At 49.6% G+C, this 19,407-nt stretch overlaps 1 protein-coding gene across 2 annotated transcripts in view; it reads right to left on the bottom strand.

Moving 5' to 3' along the window:
* Positions 1-19,407, bottom strand: part of CCDC60 (coiled-coil domain containing 60) — a 133,664-nt gene that overhangs the window by 4,551 nt on the left and 109,706 nt on the right. For both annotated transcript variants that reach the window (XM_058656935.1, XM_058656936.1), the window contains 5 exons: positions 18,591-18,681; positions 14,324-14,558; positions 7,977-8,061; positions 1,552-1,623; positions 32-94 (listed from right to left, as the gene is read on the bottom strand). In XM_058656935.1, coding sequence (XP_058512918.1) covers positions 32-94; positions 1,552-1,623; positions 7,977-8,061; positions 14,324-14,558; positions 18,591-18,681 — 546 coding nt within the window. The remainder of the gene's footprint in view (positions 1-31; positions 95-1,551; positions 1,624-7,976; positions 8,062-14,323; positions 14,559-18,590; positions 18,682-19,407) is intronic.

Genomic DNA, 19,407 nt, shown 5'->3' with positions numbered 1-19,407 from the left:
CCCAGCTGTTACTACTGCCCGACTGGCTCACCTCTTGGACTTCTTCTGGAGCAACACAGTGTGGCTTTCTGCGCTTGTACTGATGGATCTTTCGCTGAAACACAATGCGATGGTTCTTGGGTTGCCCTGAGTCGTCTGCTGTTCACGACAAGGTGACTTGAGGCCCCTGAGTGCACCTGTTAGTCTCCGGGCTTCAGGTAAGGCAGGTACCCTTCACACAACTCAGTGTGGCTTCTTATTCACCTCTTTGCCTTGGCTCCTCCCACAGCCCTCGGCCTGGAGCTGCCACCTCGTGTCTTTCCCTCCTACTCCTGCTGTTCCATGGCCCACATTTCACATCTGCACTGTGCCAGCTCAGCCTTGGTTTGACTGAGCTGGATTCTCTCTTCCTACAAGGGCTCTTCAGTTGGACAACACTTCAGGTACAGGACACAGGTAGTTTGAGTGCAATCTAGCGCCACCTGCTGTCCACCTCTGGAGTCGGCTAGCAATCAGTTTCCCTCTGGACACTGGAACTTCCTCATCTGACTGACTGATCAGCCTGTGAGCTAACCCTTTCACGGTCAGCCTAACTGGATCCCTAACTGCTTGCTTCCTCTTGCGACTGACGAAGGGCCCCCATCGGCCTGTCCCTCCCCTGTGCCCTTTGCCCAAGTGCGTTGTCACTGTCCAGCATGTTCGGCCCCTCCCTATCACGCTTTCTTACGTTAGAGCAACTGACCTGTGTGATCCTAGCGGGGTAACACTGCAAGTCTGGCCCTTCCCTTCCGCGGCTGGGCCACCTGGCAGTTCTTGCTGGTGGGCCTGGTTATTCTCCACTTACGCTCAACACTAATCCAGAATTACAGCAGTTATTAGAACTGCCATTGAGTGTTGTTGTATAACTCACGGCTAAGATCACAGAAACTGCTGTAGGTTTCTTGGCGATCACCTGCCATGAGAGCATGCAGTTAAACCCGCATCTGGAAGGAGGCTGTGGCCCCTCTTAGGGTGGAAGATGCCTCAGTTGTCCTGATGACAGCCCAGACCGTGAGATCCAGGAGGGACCACCGGGTTTCATTTGCCACCAGGTCGCCGGCACCCAGCACCCCTGTCGACACACAGTGGGAAGCTAAGAGTATTCTGTAAACTAGCACATTCCGCGAGGGTAAGAGTTCCACCTCCGCCAGGGAAAATAACCCCAGGAAAGAGGGCAGGGGCATTTCACTTTGTATGTGGTCCTCCATGTTCTATACCTCAGATATATATATAGATAATACAATTTATTATTATCCTCACATTATTCACACTATTATGTTAATATACTAATATATTTCTATAATATTTACATAAGCATATTATTGTTAAACTAAAGCACCACACCCTCCCTCCCTTGCTGCTTTAACTATTGGATCATTTTCATGTGACACCAGGGAAAAGTAACTGGCTGCTTATGCCCAGCCCTGGAGGGGAGGCGCTGCTTCCAGTGAGGTCCTGAGAAGGAAGCACCCCTTCTCCGGCCCCCACCAGCTTGCTACAGTCCCAGGAGGAGTTTGTTCCGCCTCTTCCCACCTGGACTTGTGCATGGTCTGGCCATCCTTGAAGGCAGAGTCACTCTTGCTGGATTTGAACACTGACAGGAGGCTGCGGATGAGAGGAAGCTGGTGAAGCTGGGCTCTGTGCACAGGGTGCTGCGGAGCAGCAGGGACCTGCAGGTGCTGTGGGTCGCAGGCTCCTCTCCTGGGCTACATGGGCACAGGTTTGGGTGCTTGTGATGGGCAGTGCTTGGGCCTGAGTCCAAGGAAGGCTCTGCTCTGGATTCCGGCTCCCTGCTAATGCAGACCCTGGATGGCTGCAGGAAGTGGTTGGGTCCCTGCCAGCAGTGTGGGGGACCTGGGCTGAGGTGTGAGCTGCTTGCTCGGGGCATCTGGGCAGTGACCAGCAAGTGGGAGAGCTTCTCCTGCCTTCCCTAGCTCTCCCTTCTCCCCCTCACCTCTTTCTCCTCTTTCTCCCTCTGTCAGTTCCCCCCACACTCCCCTGTCCCCTCTTCTCTGTCCCTGTCGCCCTCTTTTCTCTCTATTGCCCTCCCCTCTCCATCACTCCCCTCCCCTCTCACATGGTCCTGCTCCCTGTCCTCCCATCTCCTCGCACTCCTGTCCACTCTCTGCATTCCCCTCTCCTCTCAATTCACCCCTCCACCTTTTAAGAGTCTCCTCCCTGGCCCCTTTCTGTCAGTTGCCCCCCTCTACCTTCTTCCCCCCATTGTCTCCTCACTCTTGTCTCCTTTTTCCTCTTTCTCCTCTCTTCTCTTGCTAGCCTGTCAATTCTCCCCCCTCCTGATCTTACTTCTCTCTCTCTCTCCCCGCTTTCCTTTTAAAAAAAAATATTTTTTATTTGAAAAGTAGATCTACAGAGATGAGGAGAGAGTGGTCTTCCATTTGCTGGTCACTCCCCAAATGGCCCCAAGTCTGCAGCTGAGGTGATCTGAAGCCAGGAGCTTCTCGGTCTCCTCTGCAGCTACAGGCCAAGGCTTTGGGCCGTCCTCTGCTGCCTCCCAGGGCCACAAGCCGGGAGCTGGAAGGAAGTGGAGCAACAGGACATGGTACCCATGTGGGGGATGCCTGCACTAACTTGTGGAGGATTATTCTGTGCAGCCGCAGTGCCAGTCCCTCACCTCCTCCCTCTCTCCCTCCCTCACCTCTCCCTCACCTCCTCCCTCTCTCCCTCCCTCTACACCATCTCCCTCTCTTGTCTCCTCATCCTATCAATTCTCTCCCTTTTTCTTCTCTGCTCTCTCTCCTCTCTCACAAATCTTTTCAAGAGCAGGTTTGCAGAGAAAAGGAGAGAGATCTTCCATTGGCTGACTCACTTCCCCGGTGACTGCAATGGCCTGAGCTGTGCAAACCCTGAAGCCAGCAGCTGCTTCCACATCACCCGCTTGGCTGCAGGTTCCCAAGGGCTTGAGCAGCCTCTGTGTCTTTCCCAGGCTGTAAACGGAGAGCTGGATCAGAAGGGGAGCAGCAGGGACAAGATCCTGCACCCCCTGTGGTGCCAGCACTAGCAGGTGAAGGGGTTTCTGAGCCACAGCTCTCGCACCTCCTCATCCTTCTCTCTCCCTGCCCTGTTTCTCCCCCTGTCCTGTTTCTCCCCCTGTCCATCTTCTCCCTTCCCGTCTTTCTCACCTTTCTGTCCTCCTCTCACTTCCCTCCTCTCACTTCCTTCCTCTCCACCTTCTCTCTCCAAGTCTCCCACTTCTGCACTACCCTCTCTCTCTCCCTTCCTCTCCCCAATCCCTACTGGAAAGGCAGATTTACAGAGAGGAGCAGAAGAGAGATCTTCCATCTGCTGGTTCATTCCCCAAGTGGCCCAAAGTCTGCTGCTGAGCCAGTGTGAAGCCAGGAACTTCTTTTAGGTCTCCTACATGGATACAGGGGCCCAAGGACTTGAGCCATCCTCTGTTTTTTTCCCACGCCACAGGCAGGCAGGCAGGGAGTTGGATGGGAGTGGAGCAGCAGGGACACACACCGGCACCCATGGGGGATGCCTGCATTCATCTGTGCAGGGTTGTTGGGGGGAGGCACAGCGCCAGCCCCACCCACTCCTCCTTCACCCTCCCTTGTTACTCTTCCCTATCTGTCAACTTACCCTCTCCAACCCCCTTCTCTCTCCTCCCTCTCAGTTCCCTTCCCCTTTATCACCTTCTGTTTCTCAGCTCTCTCCCTCTAGCCTCCCCTCGTCCCTCCCCATCTGTCCTGTCAGTTCTGCCCACCTCTCCCTTCCCCTCCCTCCCCCTCTTCTACTCTTCATCCTCCCTCTTTCTCCCCTCATCTTCTCCATCCTTTGTCTCTCCCGATCCATCTTCTTTCTCCCCACCTCCATATCATCTCTCATCTTCCCTCTCCTCTTTTTCAAATAGATGCATTCAACTTCATCAGAAAGGTTGATTCAGAGAAAGAGAGAGAGCACTTGCATTTACTGGTGGACTCCCCAAATGGCCACAACAGCTGGAGCAGAGCCAATCTGAAGCCAGGAGCTTCTTCCTGGTTTCCTATGTGGGTAGGGGCCCAAGGACTTGGGCCATCGTCCACTGCCTTCCCAGGCCACAAGCAGGGAGCTGGATTGGATGTGGAGCAGCAGGGACATAAACTGGTGCCCATCATGGGATGCCTGCACCAGCAGGTGGAGGATTAGCCTGTTGAGCCACAGGCTTGAACTTGAGGTTCAGCCCCTTCCTAATCTCTCATCTCTATCCCTCTTATCTTCCCCTATTCTACCTTTTGCCCCACTCTCATCCCTTTCCCTCTCCTCTCTCTCCCTCTGTCCCCCACGCCCTCTTCTCTCCAGCTCTTTCTCCCTCTCTCCTCTTTGGTATTCTTCCCCCTCCGCCTCTTCTCGCCCCCTATCCTGTCCGTTCTCCCCCACTCTATCTCTATCCTTCCCTTCTCTCCTCCCTGGTTCTCTCTATCTCTATCCTTCCCTTCTCTCCTCCCTGGTTCTCTCTATCTCTATCCTTCCCTTCTCTCCTCCCTGGTTCTTGCAGCCGTCTCCCCACTCCCTCTCTTCCCTCTCTTTTTTCTCCATCTTTCTCTTCCTCTCTCTCCCCTCTTTTTCTCTAGTTCTGTCTCCTCTCAGCCTTCCCTCTCTCTCCTGCCTTCCAAAGAAATAAAATAAATTTTAGAAGCTCTGGCTGCTGCTGGGACATTCTAAGTGGCCTATGATGAGGTACAAAGATCATTGTGTTTCTCAAGTAGCTCAAACTGATTTGGATCCCTCAGGGACATCTGGGGACATAAACAGTGCTGGGGAGTTTTAAGGGAGGGCCATTGTCTTAGATGACCATGGAGCAGCAGTCTGGCCTTCAGACAGGAGACCAGGCAGGCTGGGTTTTAGGGAGTTTCTGAAACCTTGAGTGCAGCATCAGTACCTAATGGGACAAATTCAGAGTGTAAGGGTTGGGGTAAGCACCCTTACACTTAAGAGAAGAGCACGCAGCCTTTTCTAAGACTGCAGTTCCAGGGTGCCTGTCAGCCTTCCTGGGAGATTAGGGAGACTTGGCTCCTGGAGGACTTAATGAGCAAGGCAAATTTCAATGGGTGCCTGCTCGGTAACCATGGTTATTTTTTGTATCTTTTAAAACACTGAATGCAGGGGAGAATCAAGATGGTGGAATAGGGTAAAGACACGTTTTACACTGGCTAATGTTTCTCTGTTTAAAGCAGAGCGGGCACATTCCAGGAAATAGGAGAGGACAGAACAACAGCAGAGGGGCACCTGGAGACTGACAGACATGGGAAAGCAGCAGACACAACAATCTGGTGGTGAAGGAATACCAGTTAGTCACAGGAGACCTCTCACAGCAAAATCTACAGGCCAGAGGAGAATGGAAGAAAAAATTGTCGGCCCAGGATAACTTACCCAGCAATGCTTTCCTTTGTCTTGCAAAATGAAATAAAATTCTTCCACAGTAAAAAAAAGAATATGCCTCTTCCAAACCTGCCCTACAAAGGACACTTAAAGATGTTCTCTTAGCAGAGAGGAGGTTCAGCACCCACCAAAAACAAAGGTAAGTGTGAAGGACATCCCAGTAAAATAACAGAAGACTAAATCAATTAACAACCCATTGCTAAAATGACAGGACAAATTACTATTCATTAATATTAACCCTGAATGTAAATGGCTTAAACTCAATCAAATGTCATAGATAAGTAGACTGGATTAAAAACACAAAACCAATCTATTTGACGCCTATAGGAGACATATCTCACCAGCAAAGATCAGCAGAAACTCTAACTCATGGATTTTGAAGTTCCATCTCTTAAACACTCATTAAATTCTTCACCGACTCACAGATCATACAGCAGCATTTTCTTTTTCATTTTTTCAGCAGCACATTAGTCAATCAGTAGCATATTTAACTTCATAATGTTCTTAATTTTTTCTCCTGTTGATTTTGTTTTGTGGCTTTTCATTTAAGGGAATGGACTGTGTAATGTAGACTATCATCTCCAGTAGCATGTTATTTAACTTCATGGCATTGTAAATTTCTATTCTTCCTGTTGATTTTGTGTTGTGGATTTTCATTTAAGGGGATGTACAGTAACTAATGGAGACTATCAGATCGGCATGTGAAGATACAGTGCAGCATGCATCTCTACTTCCAGATCAAAGATGGACTCCCAATGAAACCGTTAACTATATCTTGACAATAAGATGCTGGACTCTCTGCCACTGTCCATGCCCTTGATGGACATGACTGTTCATGAAGAACTATACTAATAATATAGGGGAACTCGGTGGGAGGAGGGTACTTGGGGAGGGAGGAAAATCCCAGGGCCTATGGAACTGTATCATAAAATAATAAAAAAAAGTTTTAAAAAAACTGAATACAGACAACACATGAGGAGTCTTGTGAGAAGCACTTGAGTGTGCACCTGTCTTTGAAGATTCTGAGTTGGCTGGCATGACGGCTGGTGCACCTGGCGCAGCCAGTGGCTGTCGGTAACACCCATGCCTGCCACTACCACTGCAGTGCTTCCTCTATGTCAGACACCTGCTCTTACGTTCAATAAATGCATCATCTCAAACACTCAAAATGACTCACTGAGGCAGTTGTGATTTCTATAGCATTTAACACTGCTTTCTGAGGATAATATTTAGTACTCACCGCCACCCTCTGGCCTACGTGAACTAATCAGCCTCACTTTGAAGAACTGGAAACAGACACACAGAGACAGCAACAGGCTCATTATCACCTGCCCATTAAATCCCGGAGCTCAAGACTGACCCCGATCTTTCGGGTTCCACACCCAATGCCCGGGGGGTAACACCACCTCCATGTGTGGATTTAGAGAAAGGCTGAGTGACTGGTCCAAGGGTGCTAGGATTGGGGTTACCACATCTGCGTTCCTGCCGTCGAGGGGTTCCCTTGAGCTGAAGCTTCATCACTATCCCGTCACTCCTGCTGGAAGCTGCCCAGCAGTAGGGGCCTCACGGCGCCTCAGACGGCCACCTTCTGGGGTCCTGATGCATGGTGAGGAAGCAGCAAATTCATCACCAGCCAGCAGAGGCAGGGGTGTGATGTATGGGAGAGTGCTCGGTGAACTGTAATTACGGTAATAACAATAACGGATAAGTCATCACCGGCACCTGTGCAGGCGGAAGGCGTTGATGATGAACCTCTTCTGGGACCTCATTTATTTTCAGGAAGTAGTCTGCTTACTCAAGAGGCATCTACATAAGGGCTGTGATCTCCAGCTCCAGCCCATGGTCTCTACTGGGAGCAGCGGGTTCAAGCCTGACTCTTTCCTGGGGAGTCTCCTTGGTCACTGGCTGGATGCATCTGTGGAGTCCCACAATCCTTCAGGCCCACGGATGTTTCCCTGCATCCCATGTGGGCTACATTTCAGCTTCTTGATGGTCCCGTGGTCCCTTCTGGCCACGTTTACACACTTGCTCCCCCGCCCCACCTTGTCTCTGCCAGCAGCCCCTGCCCCTCACCTTGCCAGGCCAACTCCTCCTCATGCTTCATCCAGATCTCAGCTTCAAGTTTCTAGAAGGAAGCTGCTCCCCATCCTAGACTAGAGTGGGTGTTGTAACAGTTCTGAACTTGCTTTTCATAAAGAATAGCCGTCAGTACCCAGCCAGTCCCTTGTCGTTAAAACCTTCTCTACAAGGAAACAGTCCCGGGATCCCTGGCAGGTAGTGGGGCTGAGTGGATAAGAGAACGGTGACCGGCAAGAGACAGGTCTGCATGAGTCACACTCGGAATTCACGGAGTCATCTTGGACAAGTCACTCGGCCTCTCAACCTTATTTCCTCATTTGTAAAAATAAAGATGACCGTGCCCACCCTGGTTACAGGGGGGTTGACACAAGAAGGTGGGTAGGTGACACCCAGCGGCACAGTCCACAGCTCACTGCCCAGCATGGGGCAGATGCCCAGGCATCTGCAGCCCCTTGGTCTTTGCTTGCCACTGGCATCCCCTAACTGGCCCTTACCTGGGTGCCTCTTTCTGCATCTCGTCTTCCATCATGACTGTCCTTCGTGCATTTTCCCGAACCATCTCCAGGAGCTTCTGCAGGTCTGATGGGAATGTAAGAAAGAGGTTGCCCTTGATGGGAGGGTCTCCAGGGCAGGGCGGGGCCCACGCCCAGCCTCCTGGGCTCATCTCTGCGTCCCCTGCCAGGGAGCATGGGGTCCAGAGGTGGCGATTGGTGGCGTTCCACAGGTCATGCACCTGACCCCACTACTCCACTTGATACCTCTTAGCAGTGATTCCTCAGTTTCCTTCCAGCAACATCTGGATTCCCCTGAGCAGCCCTCCCTTCCCCTTCCCCCTCATCCTGACCTCTACTACAGCAAAACAGACAATGATGTGCCCATTCCAAGAAAAAAAACAAAACGCATCTTGTCAGGAAGCCCTCTCTGATTTCCACAGACTGAATCCAGCTCCGATGGGTTTGGGACACAGATGCTGACCTTTTACAATAGCCAAATCCAGACCCCCTAGCTGCCCAGAAAAGCAGCCGAGATGCTGCTACAGCGCCCTCCCTCCCTCCTTTTGACACGCCCTCTCCAGCTGCCCCTGGCTCCCACTACCCTCACTGCATTAGGTGGCTTTGATCTTCAGACGTTGATACTGTTGATGCTGATATAGTATAGAAATCTTCTCTAACCTGAACGTTACAGGTTGAATGGTGCTTCCCTCAAAAAAATGTAGGTGGAAGTCGAGTACTTCTGAATGGGAGTGCTGCGCCTAAAATTTAGTTAGTATGGGAGTTGGTGCTGTAGCAAAGCAGGTAAAGCTGCTGCCTGTGGCACTGGCATCCCATGTGTTCTGGGGGTTGGGGACAAGAGGGTGTTTCTTTAGTGACTTTGGAGTCGTCTAGGGTGTGACATCAACATTTCACTATTTCCTATTTTACCCCCTTATTTTCAAAGTAGCCTCTCTTCCTAGCAAATCCATTCCTATGGGAGCTTGTGTCTGGCTTCTCTACTTTCTTCCCTTTCTACTGGGATCCAAGCAATAACATCTGACTACTGCCCCACCTACTCCTCTACCTATACAAAGTCAGCAGGGGCTGAGCACAGCTTGGGGTCCTGCACATTGGGGGATCCTCCTAAAGAATCATACAGGAAGCTGCACACTCAGCTGAATGCACCCCAGGCTTGCCTCTCCGCTTGTCAAATGCTTGTGCGCAGGAATGGTACGTCCATCATCCCCCTTCCCCATGTGTGTGGAGCCCCACTCATCATGTGGCTGGGATCCCTCAAGATTACATGGGAGTGGGGCTCGGCAGTGTGGCCTAGTGGCTAAGGTCCTTGCCTTGATCCCATATGGCCACTGGTTCTAATCCCGGCAGCTCCACTTCCTCTCTGTCTCTCCTCCTCTCAGTATATCTGACTTTGTAATAAAAATGAAAAAATAAATCTTTAAAAAAAAAAAGATTACATGGGAGCAAGGGATTATTCGCTAAGGATGAATATGCTGTACATCAGGGCTTCCCTGAGGGACACAGTCCTTTGAGGGAAGTCTGCTCTCAGAGGAACCTGCTCCTCTCCTAGCTGCTGGGGCTCTAGAGATACTGTTCTCCATCCACGCCTCCAAGGCAATGGCATGCTGCATCTCAAACGTCAAAAATCACAGCCACAGAGAACACAAACCTGACTTCCTGGCTTCATCTTCCATCCCCAGCCGAAGAATCTCACCCTTGAACGACTAAGCCCATTTATTTTTGGGAAAAAGGAGATCTCTAAAAAAAAATTTTTTTTTAATTATATGTGGCTGATTTGAGAGTGAAGAGGTGGTGGTCCAGGACCTATACTTTGAGTTACCTATAATTAACTGCCTTTCTCTTTTAATAGTTCCAAGACTCAGAGCTTCAACACTGACAGAAGGGATGGCCAGGACTTGGGCTCTGGGGGAGTACCCCGGCTATGGATTTTGAGTGAGGGGATCAGTTCAGGGAGGGGTGGTGACCTGCTGTCTCCAGGGCTGTGCATCCACAAAGACTTCATTAGGCAGCCAGCCCTGAAAATTAGCCTTGGTCAAATGGTGTGTCTCCCAGAGTAGGAGTCACGAATTCCGAAATCAATTTGACTTTGATGGGGTTTCGGAAGGCAATGAGCAGCTGGGAAATTAATCTGCTTTTGTCGAGGCTGTGACAAGTGCAATGGAAGTTAAGTTATAAACGGAGTAAAAGGGCAGAGAGGCTGGTGTAGGGCGACTTCCCCTCCAGGGCAGATCTCTGGGGGAACCACCTTTCTCAGCCTTGTTTGTACACCTGCTGGGTGCCAAGATCAAGACAACCAAGAAAAATCCAGCTGCTCTCCAGAGTATCTTTCATTTCTTATCCTCTCTACAGACTAGGGTAAAACAAAGGGATTAAGTGTGTGACTTGAGAGCCAAATTTTAGGGCTTCATGTTTGGTCTCCATCACTGATTGGTTGGAATATTAACTGTATTTCTATCTGTATACAGGAGCTGACACATAAAGGGTCTCTTAAGACTTCACTTCTCTGAGAGGGAGGAGGGGGAGATGGGGAGAGGGAGGAGGGAGGGAGAGGAGGAGGATAATGAGGGAGAGGGAGGAGTGACAGGGAAGTACTGGATTAGGAGAGAGGGAAGGAGAAGGGAGTAGTAGGGGGAGATTAGGGGGAGGGAGGGAAAAGGAGAGAGAGGGAGATAGGGAAGGGCAGAGGGAGAGAAGGAGGGGGAAGAACGAGTGAGTGGTAGGGAGAGAAGAAGGGAAGGAGAGGTGGGGGGCAGGGGAAGAAGGAGGGGGAGAGGGAGGGAAATGGAAGGAGGGAGAGGAAGCAATGGGAATAAGAGAGGGAGGGGGAGAGGAGAGGAGAGATGGAGGGAGAGATGGAGGGAGGCTCAGAAGGAGGAGGGAGAAAGAGAAATCCCTTATCCACTGGTCCATTCCCATGCCCACAATAGCTGGGGGACTGAAGCCAGCATCCAGGAACAAACTCTCCATCTCTCTTGTGGGTGGCAGGAATCTAACCACATGAACCACCATCACTGGCTCACAGATCTGCCTTCGTAGGAAGCTGGAAGCTGAAATCAGGAACTAGAAATGGAACTCAAACCCAGACATGTGGCCATCCTAATGGTGTCTTTACTAGCACGCTAAATAATTGCTGAGCACCGCTGCCAGAAGTCTTAAATGTTGGCTATTGTTTCAGCCTCATCATCACTACCAGCACCAGTACCATTGTAAGGCTATGGAGCAAATGCCCAGCATAGAGGCGGGAGCCCCAGGTGGCTATTGTCATGGAGGGTTGCAGGCCCCTTGCTACTACAAAGAGTTTGTAAAACCAGATGTTTGTGTAGAATCTGTTAAATCTTGGAATGCCATCTCCCTGTTTAAAACACACACAACACAACACAGTCTTATGGATGCCGAACAAAACATGGCAAAAGCTGACGCACCTCCTGTTTTCTGTCTCTAAATGAAGGTAAAAGAAACAAACAAATAGGGTAAGGCCAGAGGGAGTCTTAGGACTCAGTAACTACTTAGATGTTGGGGACAGGTGTCTGGAGAGAAGCCCTATGCTTGGCTCTTCCTTCTTCTTCCACTCCCTTTGGGCTCTGATGCTAACTCTGGTGCTGACACGGTGTTTTGAATCCGGGACACTTCCGTGCTCTCCTCAGTTTAGAGTTAGAAGACACAAAGGTACAGGTGTAACATTGGTAACCATCCAGGCAATGTGGTCTTGTTCTACCTGTTCTTAAAAATCATCTTGGGATCTCCTGTTGTGCTGGTGGTGATTCTGTTGTCATAGCCGCCCCATGAATTCATGAAATAATGGAGGGGATTTATGGCAGACCAAAAGGCCAATGTCCTACCGACCAGGGATAAGCTGAAAGCATTTCCCCTCAGATAGGAACAAAGATAAGGTATCTGCTTGTGCCATTTGTATTCAACATAGAACTGGACATCAAGAACTATCGGGGAGGAGAAAGAAGGGCATCAGAGCTGGAAAAAGAGGAAGTAAAAAAAATATTGCAGCACACATCTTGTACGTGAAAAAATGTATATACCCTGCCAAAATGCTACCAGAATAAGCCAGCTCAGTAAAGTGCATGTGACAAAATAAACAGTAGCTTTTTATATGCTAATGGTGAACTCACTGAAAGAGGAATTAAGAAAGAAATCCCACTTATAAAAGCCATAAAAAAAAAATCAAACATTTAAGGATAAATTCAGCCAAAGAAATGGGAGCTCTCTACAATGGAAGTTATAAAACACTGAACAAAGGAATCAGCAAGGTCACAAGAAATGAAAAGATATTCCTTGCGCATAGACTGGAAGAATCAGTGTTATGATCAGTGTTATGTTATGTCTGTACTATCTAAAGTCATCTACAAATTCAATACTAGTCCCACCAAAATGTATTCTTTACAGAATTGGGGGGAAAAAATGTAACATTCATATGAAATTTAAAAAGAACCAGAACTGCCAAAGTGATCCTAAGCAAAGAGAAAGAAAATCAAGCTGGAGGATATTGAAACGTCTCACTTCAAAGTATGCTGCAAAGCAACAGTCATCAAAACAACATGGTTCTGGCGTAAACACTAACACATAGGTCAATGGAACAGAGAGCCCAGAAATGAATCCATGTATGTACAGCCAACTGACTTTTGACAAAAATGCCTAGACTACACCTGGAAGAAATGGTAGCTGGCAAAACTGGAGTATATATGTAGAAAAAAAAAAAAACGTATCTGTACCTCTTACAGTGTATGAAAATCAGCTTAAGATGGCTCAAACACCTAAATTCAAGGCCTGAGACTATGAAGTTTCTGGAAGAAAGTGGACAGGAAATACTCCAAGACACTCTAGTAGATACTGACTTCATTGATAAGACCCCAAAAAGCACAGGAAACTAAAGCAAAAGTAAGTAGATGGGATTATACAAAAGTCGGATGCTTCTTCACAGCAAAGGAAATGACCAATGGAGTGAAGAGACTGCCTATAGAATAATAAAAATGTTTGTGAGCTACCAAAGGACTGATATCCAAATCTGTTACAACTCAAAAAATTGGACACAAATCCAGTGAAGAAATGGACACAGGGCCTCAACAGACAGTTCTCCAAAGGAGAAGTGCAAATGGCCAACAAATACATGAGAAAACACTCAACTAGCCATCGGGGGAATGCGAATGAAGATCACCATGAGATACAACCTCACTCCCATCAGAATGGCTACAATCCACAAGCTAGAGTCACAAAGCTGGTGAGGCAGCAGAGAGGGGTCCACTCACACACTGTTGGGTATGGAGGTTTCTTTAATAGCTAGAGACAGACACGCCATATGACCCGACAATGCCATTACTGGATGTGTGCCCATGAGACGTGCTGTGCTTGCACCATGCTCAGGGCAATGCTGCTCACAACAGCCAAAATACGGAAGGCAAAGGTGCCTATCATGAGATGAGTAGAGAAAGAACACGATGTAGAACACGATGTATATACACACACTGGAATATTACTCAGCTATTAAAGAGTGAAGTTCCACCATTTGCATCAAAATGGACACAACCAGAGGGCATCAAGCCAGATACCAAAAAAAAAAAATCAAACACCAAAAGGAATTACAGAAAAAACAAGGAAAAATGCCTGGGTGTCTCAGCATTGCTGTAAATACATTTTTTGTGGAATTTTATTCTATATCTTTGTCAAACCAAGCTCAAAGATGTGATACCATGATAGTGTTAATGACTGATTTAATGAATGATTATTTTAAGATGTGTACGAGTGAAGTGTTCCTCTTTCCATGTGATTACTGTTCATCGCCCTCATCTATGTACTGCTGAACGAGGGTCTTCTTCCTTGTTGCTCTCTACTTAGTGGAGATTCAACTTGTATAGCCCTTGACTATAATTAAAAATGTTTTCATACAAACTAAAAAATGAAAGAAGAAAAAGAGGGAGAACCACAGAGCGGGAGAGAGAATGTGAGAGAAAAAGAGGGAGGGAGGGAGGGGAGAAAGGAAATATGATATTCATAGAAAGTATATTTATGAACCACACTGTATCTGTTTCCTTTGCATTAATATTACATTAACATGAAAAAAGAAATGTAAAAGTCCAAGAAGAAAATGTGTACCGCATAGAAACTATTCCTGGGTTTCGAGGTTCTTCTGTGCTGAATTAAACTTGTAACTGCATTTCTGACAAGTTTTTGGAGCTAGCCTGCATCCTCCCTCTAGCCTGACTTCAGCTGTTTTCTCTTCCAAGCCCGTTCCCTACCACTGTCCATTTGTGGCCTTCCCCTTTATTGTCTGTCTCTTCACCGCTCCTCGGGGAAGGGGTCAGACCGCAGGTGGGACTTACTGACATGGAGAACCTCCTCGTCTGGCTTGGTGGAGGATGACTCATTGTCCTCGATGTCCTTGCTGTTGGTGCCCTGAGTGCCCATGCTCTGCGGCTCGTCGGAGCTGGGGTTGATGGAGACCATGCTGCTCTGGGGCGAGGACCCGCCGCTGGTCCTGGACAGGCTCAGCATGGAGCCTCGCCGGCTGGGCTTGCGACTGGTGGTCCGCATGGTAGGGATTTTGAACTTCTTGGTCTGGGGTGGGGTTGTGGGGGGGGGGTGGTTGGATAGAAGAGGGATTTCAGCAAGGGAGGACGCCAGGGAGGAAGGGAGGGATGGAGGGGGGTAAGGAAAGAGGTGAAGAGAAAGGGTTGGAGGGAAGAAAACAAACAAAAAAAGCGAACTTTGGGGGCTTGGCACCTTGGCTCAACAGGCTAATCCTCTGCCTCCAAGCTCTGGCATCCCATAATGGGCACTGATTCATGTCCCAGCTGTTCTACTTCCCATCTAACTCCCTGCTTATGGCCTGGAAAAGCAGCAGAGGATGGTCCAAAGCCTTGGGACCCTGCACCCACATAGGAGACCTGGAAGAAGTTCCTGGCTCCTGCTTTTGGATCAACTCAGCTCTGGCTGTTGTGGCCTTTTGGGGAGTGAACCAGCAGATGGATGATCTTTCTCTCTCCTTCTCTCTGTAAATTTGTCTAATGAAAATAAATGAATCTTGAAAAAAAAATTAAAGAAAAAGCTAGCTTTGACAGTTTATTCGTTCCTTCTGGATCCTTCTGAATGTCTCTGAGACACATCCTGAGCCAGGGGCCCTTTTGTCACAAATCGAGATGAAGATGTGTGCACCCATGATGAAACAGACTCTGCAGAATGAGGGTTTGATCACCCAAGGGGTCACTCCAGAAAGCAACACCTGTATTCCAGGAGGTCGCCAAGGGCTGCAAGAGTTCTGAACTGCTTTTGCACTAACTATTGGAGTAGGTTTTCTAAACTGCATGAGAGGATGGGTCTAAGTTCCTTGGCTCCACCTTGGTGTTGCCAGGACCAACTTCTTACTCACCCAGTAGATACCTGGATCTCTGAGGGTGAAGATTTGAAGTCTCTGGGATTTTCTAAAGCACACAAGATGGAGAAAATTCCAGGCCTTTTTGGAGGTACAAGTAGGTATGTTTAAAGGGTTTGGTAAGCTTGGATGGAGGGGTGTGGAGCAGCCAAGGTTTTGGGGAAGATTGGGTGACCGATCAGTGCTAGCAGGACTTAGAGCAGAGTCCTGGGTGTGTACACAGGCAAGCCTTCCCTGCTGTGTGACAGGTGCCTGAATGTACAGTCTGGGTCATCTCACTGACCTCCTGACTTCAGAGTGGCTTCCTAACTTGTCCAGCGTCACACAGCCAGCAGACAGAACTTACAACAAAGCTAATTTCCATACCTCGCTTACAAATCTTGGGAATGCCTTTCTCGGTGGCTGATTGTTCTTTATGGCATTTTAGGTGCCAGGTTAAAGAGGGGGGAAGGACAGACCCTTGGTGGGTTGAGAGAGAAACAGCTGGGCTTCCGTTTTATTTAAGATTATTCAAAATGAAAACTCTTGGGGGGCAGATGAATGCCCTCTTTACATCAAACTCAGTGTCTGATGCCTTAGGAAAGAAGAAGGGGAGAGTGGACAGCACTGACATTGAATCTGTAGTGAACTGCATTCTCTGTACAGTGCATGTGGCAGGATTCATTCTAGGGACGCTGCTCTAAACGATCACAAGCAGCCTTGTCACTGGCTGCCTCGTGGGGCCCTGAATATGGGTGGAACTTCCCTGTATTAGGAGAGAGGAGGGATTTCTTGGTTGCACAGAGGAAGGAGAAGGTTTGGGAAGAGACAGGAAGTGGGTAGGAAGGCTAAAGATGTCATTTCTCCCTTCAGGCCCCCTCGTCTCTCCCCAAACCTCAGGGAAATCTCAATGCAGGTGGTGGAAATTTTTGAGAGTGTGAGTTTGAACTGGGTTTAGTGGCGTCTCTGAGGGATGTCTGTGCATTGCAAACGACTGTGATAAACAAAAACAAATGCCAGGAGTTGGCATACTGTCTCTGAATGAGGATTTGGGTGCAAGCCTGCTTCGATTTTGGGGTCACAGCTGGTCTACAGCTCATCACGGGGCTGGGAAGGGCCCGCTACTTCTTACCTCCCTGAGGGCGGGGTGGGGCAGGGGAGAGGGATGGGTCAGAGTCCAGGCCTGAGACCCAGTAAGGAGGCTTGTCTCCTGTCAAATCGCACAAAGGCGGATCTTCTCATATCCCTACCCCTGCTGGGTGCTGTGCAGGCTGCGTCTCATGGGAGCGGCCTGCAGTCCTGCAGAGAGCTCCAAACCCAGAGACCGGGGACCTTGAACAAGTCACAGCACCCTGTCTCTCTCTGCTCATTTATAAAACAATCCCAGGATGTGGATGGGGGCTGGGAGGGACAGGGGTGACCTTCAGAAGAGTCCCCACATCCAGGGTCCTGCGGGTGCCTTCCTAGGGCTGGGGTTTCCCTTCAGGGTGGCCACTCATTAAAATGCAATTCATCACCCCAGGCAGGGAAGCTGAAGCCAAGGGTTGACACTTCTGATTAACTGAGAATGGCAGAAAGAGAACACGTGGCCAGGGATGGGTGGTCAGAATGTGACAGACTGCTCGCCCTTTAGCGGGCTGACGCTCAAACACATTTCTGTTCTTACACTCTGCTCGGGAGCCCTGCTAACCAGCTAACCGGCTGCTGCCACGTTCCACCCCCGGAGTAGTGCCTTGTGCTTCCTGAGAGGCAGGGGTGGCCCATGCTGGGATGGGGGGGCATGGGAGGGGCCTACGGGAGGGGGTGGGGCAGGGCCAGAAGACTTGCTCAGCTACTCCAGAATTTATCAGTGGGCAAAATTCGCTTTAGGACAACAACAACAACAACAACATCCTATCTGTTTGATTTCTTTTGAAATGCACAAGCCCTGGGTTGCCCATCTCACATGGTAAAATGAGCTGGGGGCTCAGTGGAGGGTCTTCCTTCAGCTGTACAGAAGTGTGTGGTATGCCACAGACCTCAGCACTCCCTGCTGTGCTCCATCCTGCAGCCCCCCAACCCTGCCCTGACTTTTCTGGAGTGCTTTTGACCTGGTCCTTAGAAACCCTCACTCTGAAACCAACAAACTATGTTCTACTCCTGTGGAGAACCATCAGGGGCTGGAGCCTCCCAGCATTTTCACAGTGGGAGAACCTGAGGGCAGGACTGGGGAGGGACTTGTCCAGGGACACACAGACAACTGAGGCGCAGGAGCTGCACCTGCACTTTCCCACCCTCAGCCCAGAGTGGACCACGATGTAGCCGACTGCTTGCCCCACAGGTTCAGTTCTGCCAGCATTCAGGTCCAGCCACTTGCTTTCCCTCTCCGAACTCTGGCTGTGAATGTTCCAAAAGAACTTTGGTTGTTGTTGTTTAAAAGGTCTGTGGCTCTCCCTGTGCTTCTCTGTGCCTTTCTGGAACAAGTTTTATCCCCCATGAACTTTCTGAAGCACCCAAGAGCTTGCTTTTCACATGAGTAGATCCACTGTCATCATGTTGCAAAGTGGCCCCTGAAAGTGACACCCCTGTCATGGCCCCAAGTGAGTTTGCTTCCTGGGTCCCTTCGCCAGGGCTGTGAGGGGACAAACAATCACCTTTGTATATGGGCAAGAGACAGGGCGAGCAAACACTGCCATTGGGTGGCTGGGGGCTGCCTGGCCACCTCCATCTGCTTCGGCATCATGACCTCTTGTTCCCCCCCATCAGCATCCTGGTGCTGGTGTGTCGGGGGATGAGCTGGGAGGTCGGGGGGACAGGAATGAGTTTAGCTTGAGGAGACTAAGCCTCCTGATGTTCCAGTGGGTAGAAAAAGCCTGTCTGCAGAATCACTCACTTTTTACTTTCAGAGAGAGACAGACAGAGATGTTATTGATTTTAAGCCGGGTGAGGTGAGTCCATTTCCTTCTGGTGACATCGTATTAAGCAGCCAGTCAGTATACCCTCCCTTCTCCATCGAGTAGTGTCCAGCCAAATGTCATTTTCCCTATAATCCTCAGATAACTGTTTTAATTAAAATCTACACAGACCATCCAGCACGATGAGGTCTGACTCACCTTCACATTGCAAACCAACTAGAAAAATAAGATTCTCCTCAGAGGAAGGACTGGCGAAAGCACCCCACACCCTAACACACCCACACACACTAGCTCACGAGCGCGAGTCCGGAAGCCTAGAGGGTCCTGCTCAGAGTGGGTGCTCACCTTGGGTGCTGTGAGGAAGTGATCCCACCGCTGTCCCATGTACTTGTCCTTATTGATTTTCTTTACCGTGTTCTTGCTTCCACCTGGGTCCCTGCGTGAGAGACAGTTTAGTGAGTGTTCCATTTCCAGAGCCTCGGTTCAGTCCAAGTTCTCTAAGTAAATGAGCTGCGGAGGGGAGGAATGGTGGCTGGAGCCTGGGATGGCGTTCCCCATCCTTCCCATTCTCCTTCCCATACTCCTTTCCTGGTGAGGGCAGTGCTGCCCAGCGGGGCTGAGGGAGGTGAGTGTGCATCCTGTGTCCATCTGTGTTGTAGACACAGGTCCTCTAATGGACCGGGGGCAGCTATGCAATGACTCCTGGCACTGGATGGAGAAGTGTGGTAGTGTGTGCCTTTCCGAATCTCCATGTCTTCTGTTACCGAAGGGTTCCATTGTCAGATAGGAACACCTCAGTTTGGGGCAGCTGGTGCAATGAATTGCACACTGAGAATCACTGGAGTAAGGCTTATTTAGAGCAAAGGTCTCTATGAAGCTACATGCAAGCTCATTCTTGGGGCTGGCATTGTGGCACAGCAGAGAAGGCCACCACCTGAGACGCCTGCATCCCATTCAGATCTAGCTGCTCCGCTTCTGATCCAGTTCCCCACTAATGCAACCGGGAAAGTAGCAAAAGATGGCCCAGGTGCTTGGGTCCCTGCCACCCACAAGGGAGACCCAGAAGCAGCCTGTGGCTCCTGACTTTGACCTGGTCCAGCCCTAGCTGCTGCAGCCATTTGGGGAGTGACCCAGCAGATGGAAGATCTCTGTTTCTCCTGTT

The sequence above is a fragment of the Ochotona princeps genome, chromosome 29 (genome assembly GCF_030435755.1).
Source record: "Ochotona princeps isolate mOchPri1 chromosome 29, mOchPri1.hap1, whole genome shotgun sequence".
Lineage (NCBI taxonomy): Eukaryota > Metazoa > Chordata > Mammalia > Lagomorpha > Ochotonidae > Ochotona > Ochotona princeps.
The sequence above is the reverse complement of the archived record's forward strand: the minus strand, read 5'-3'. Positions and strand labels throughout refer to the sequence as shown.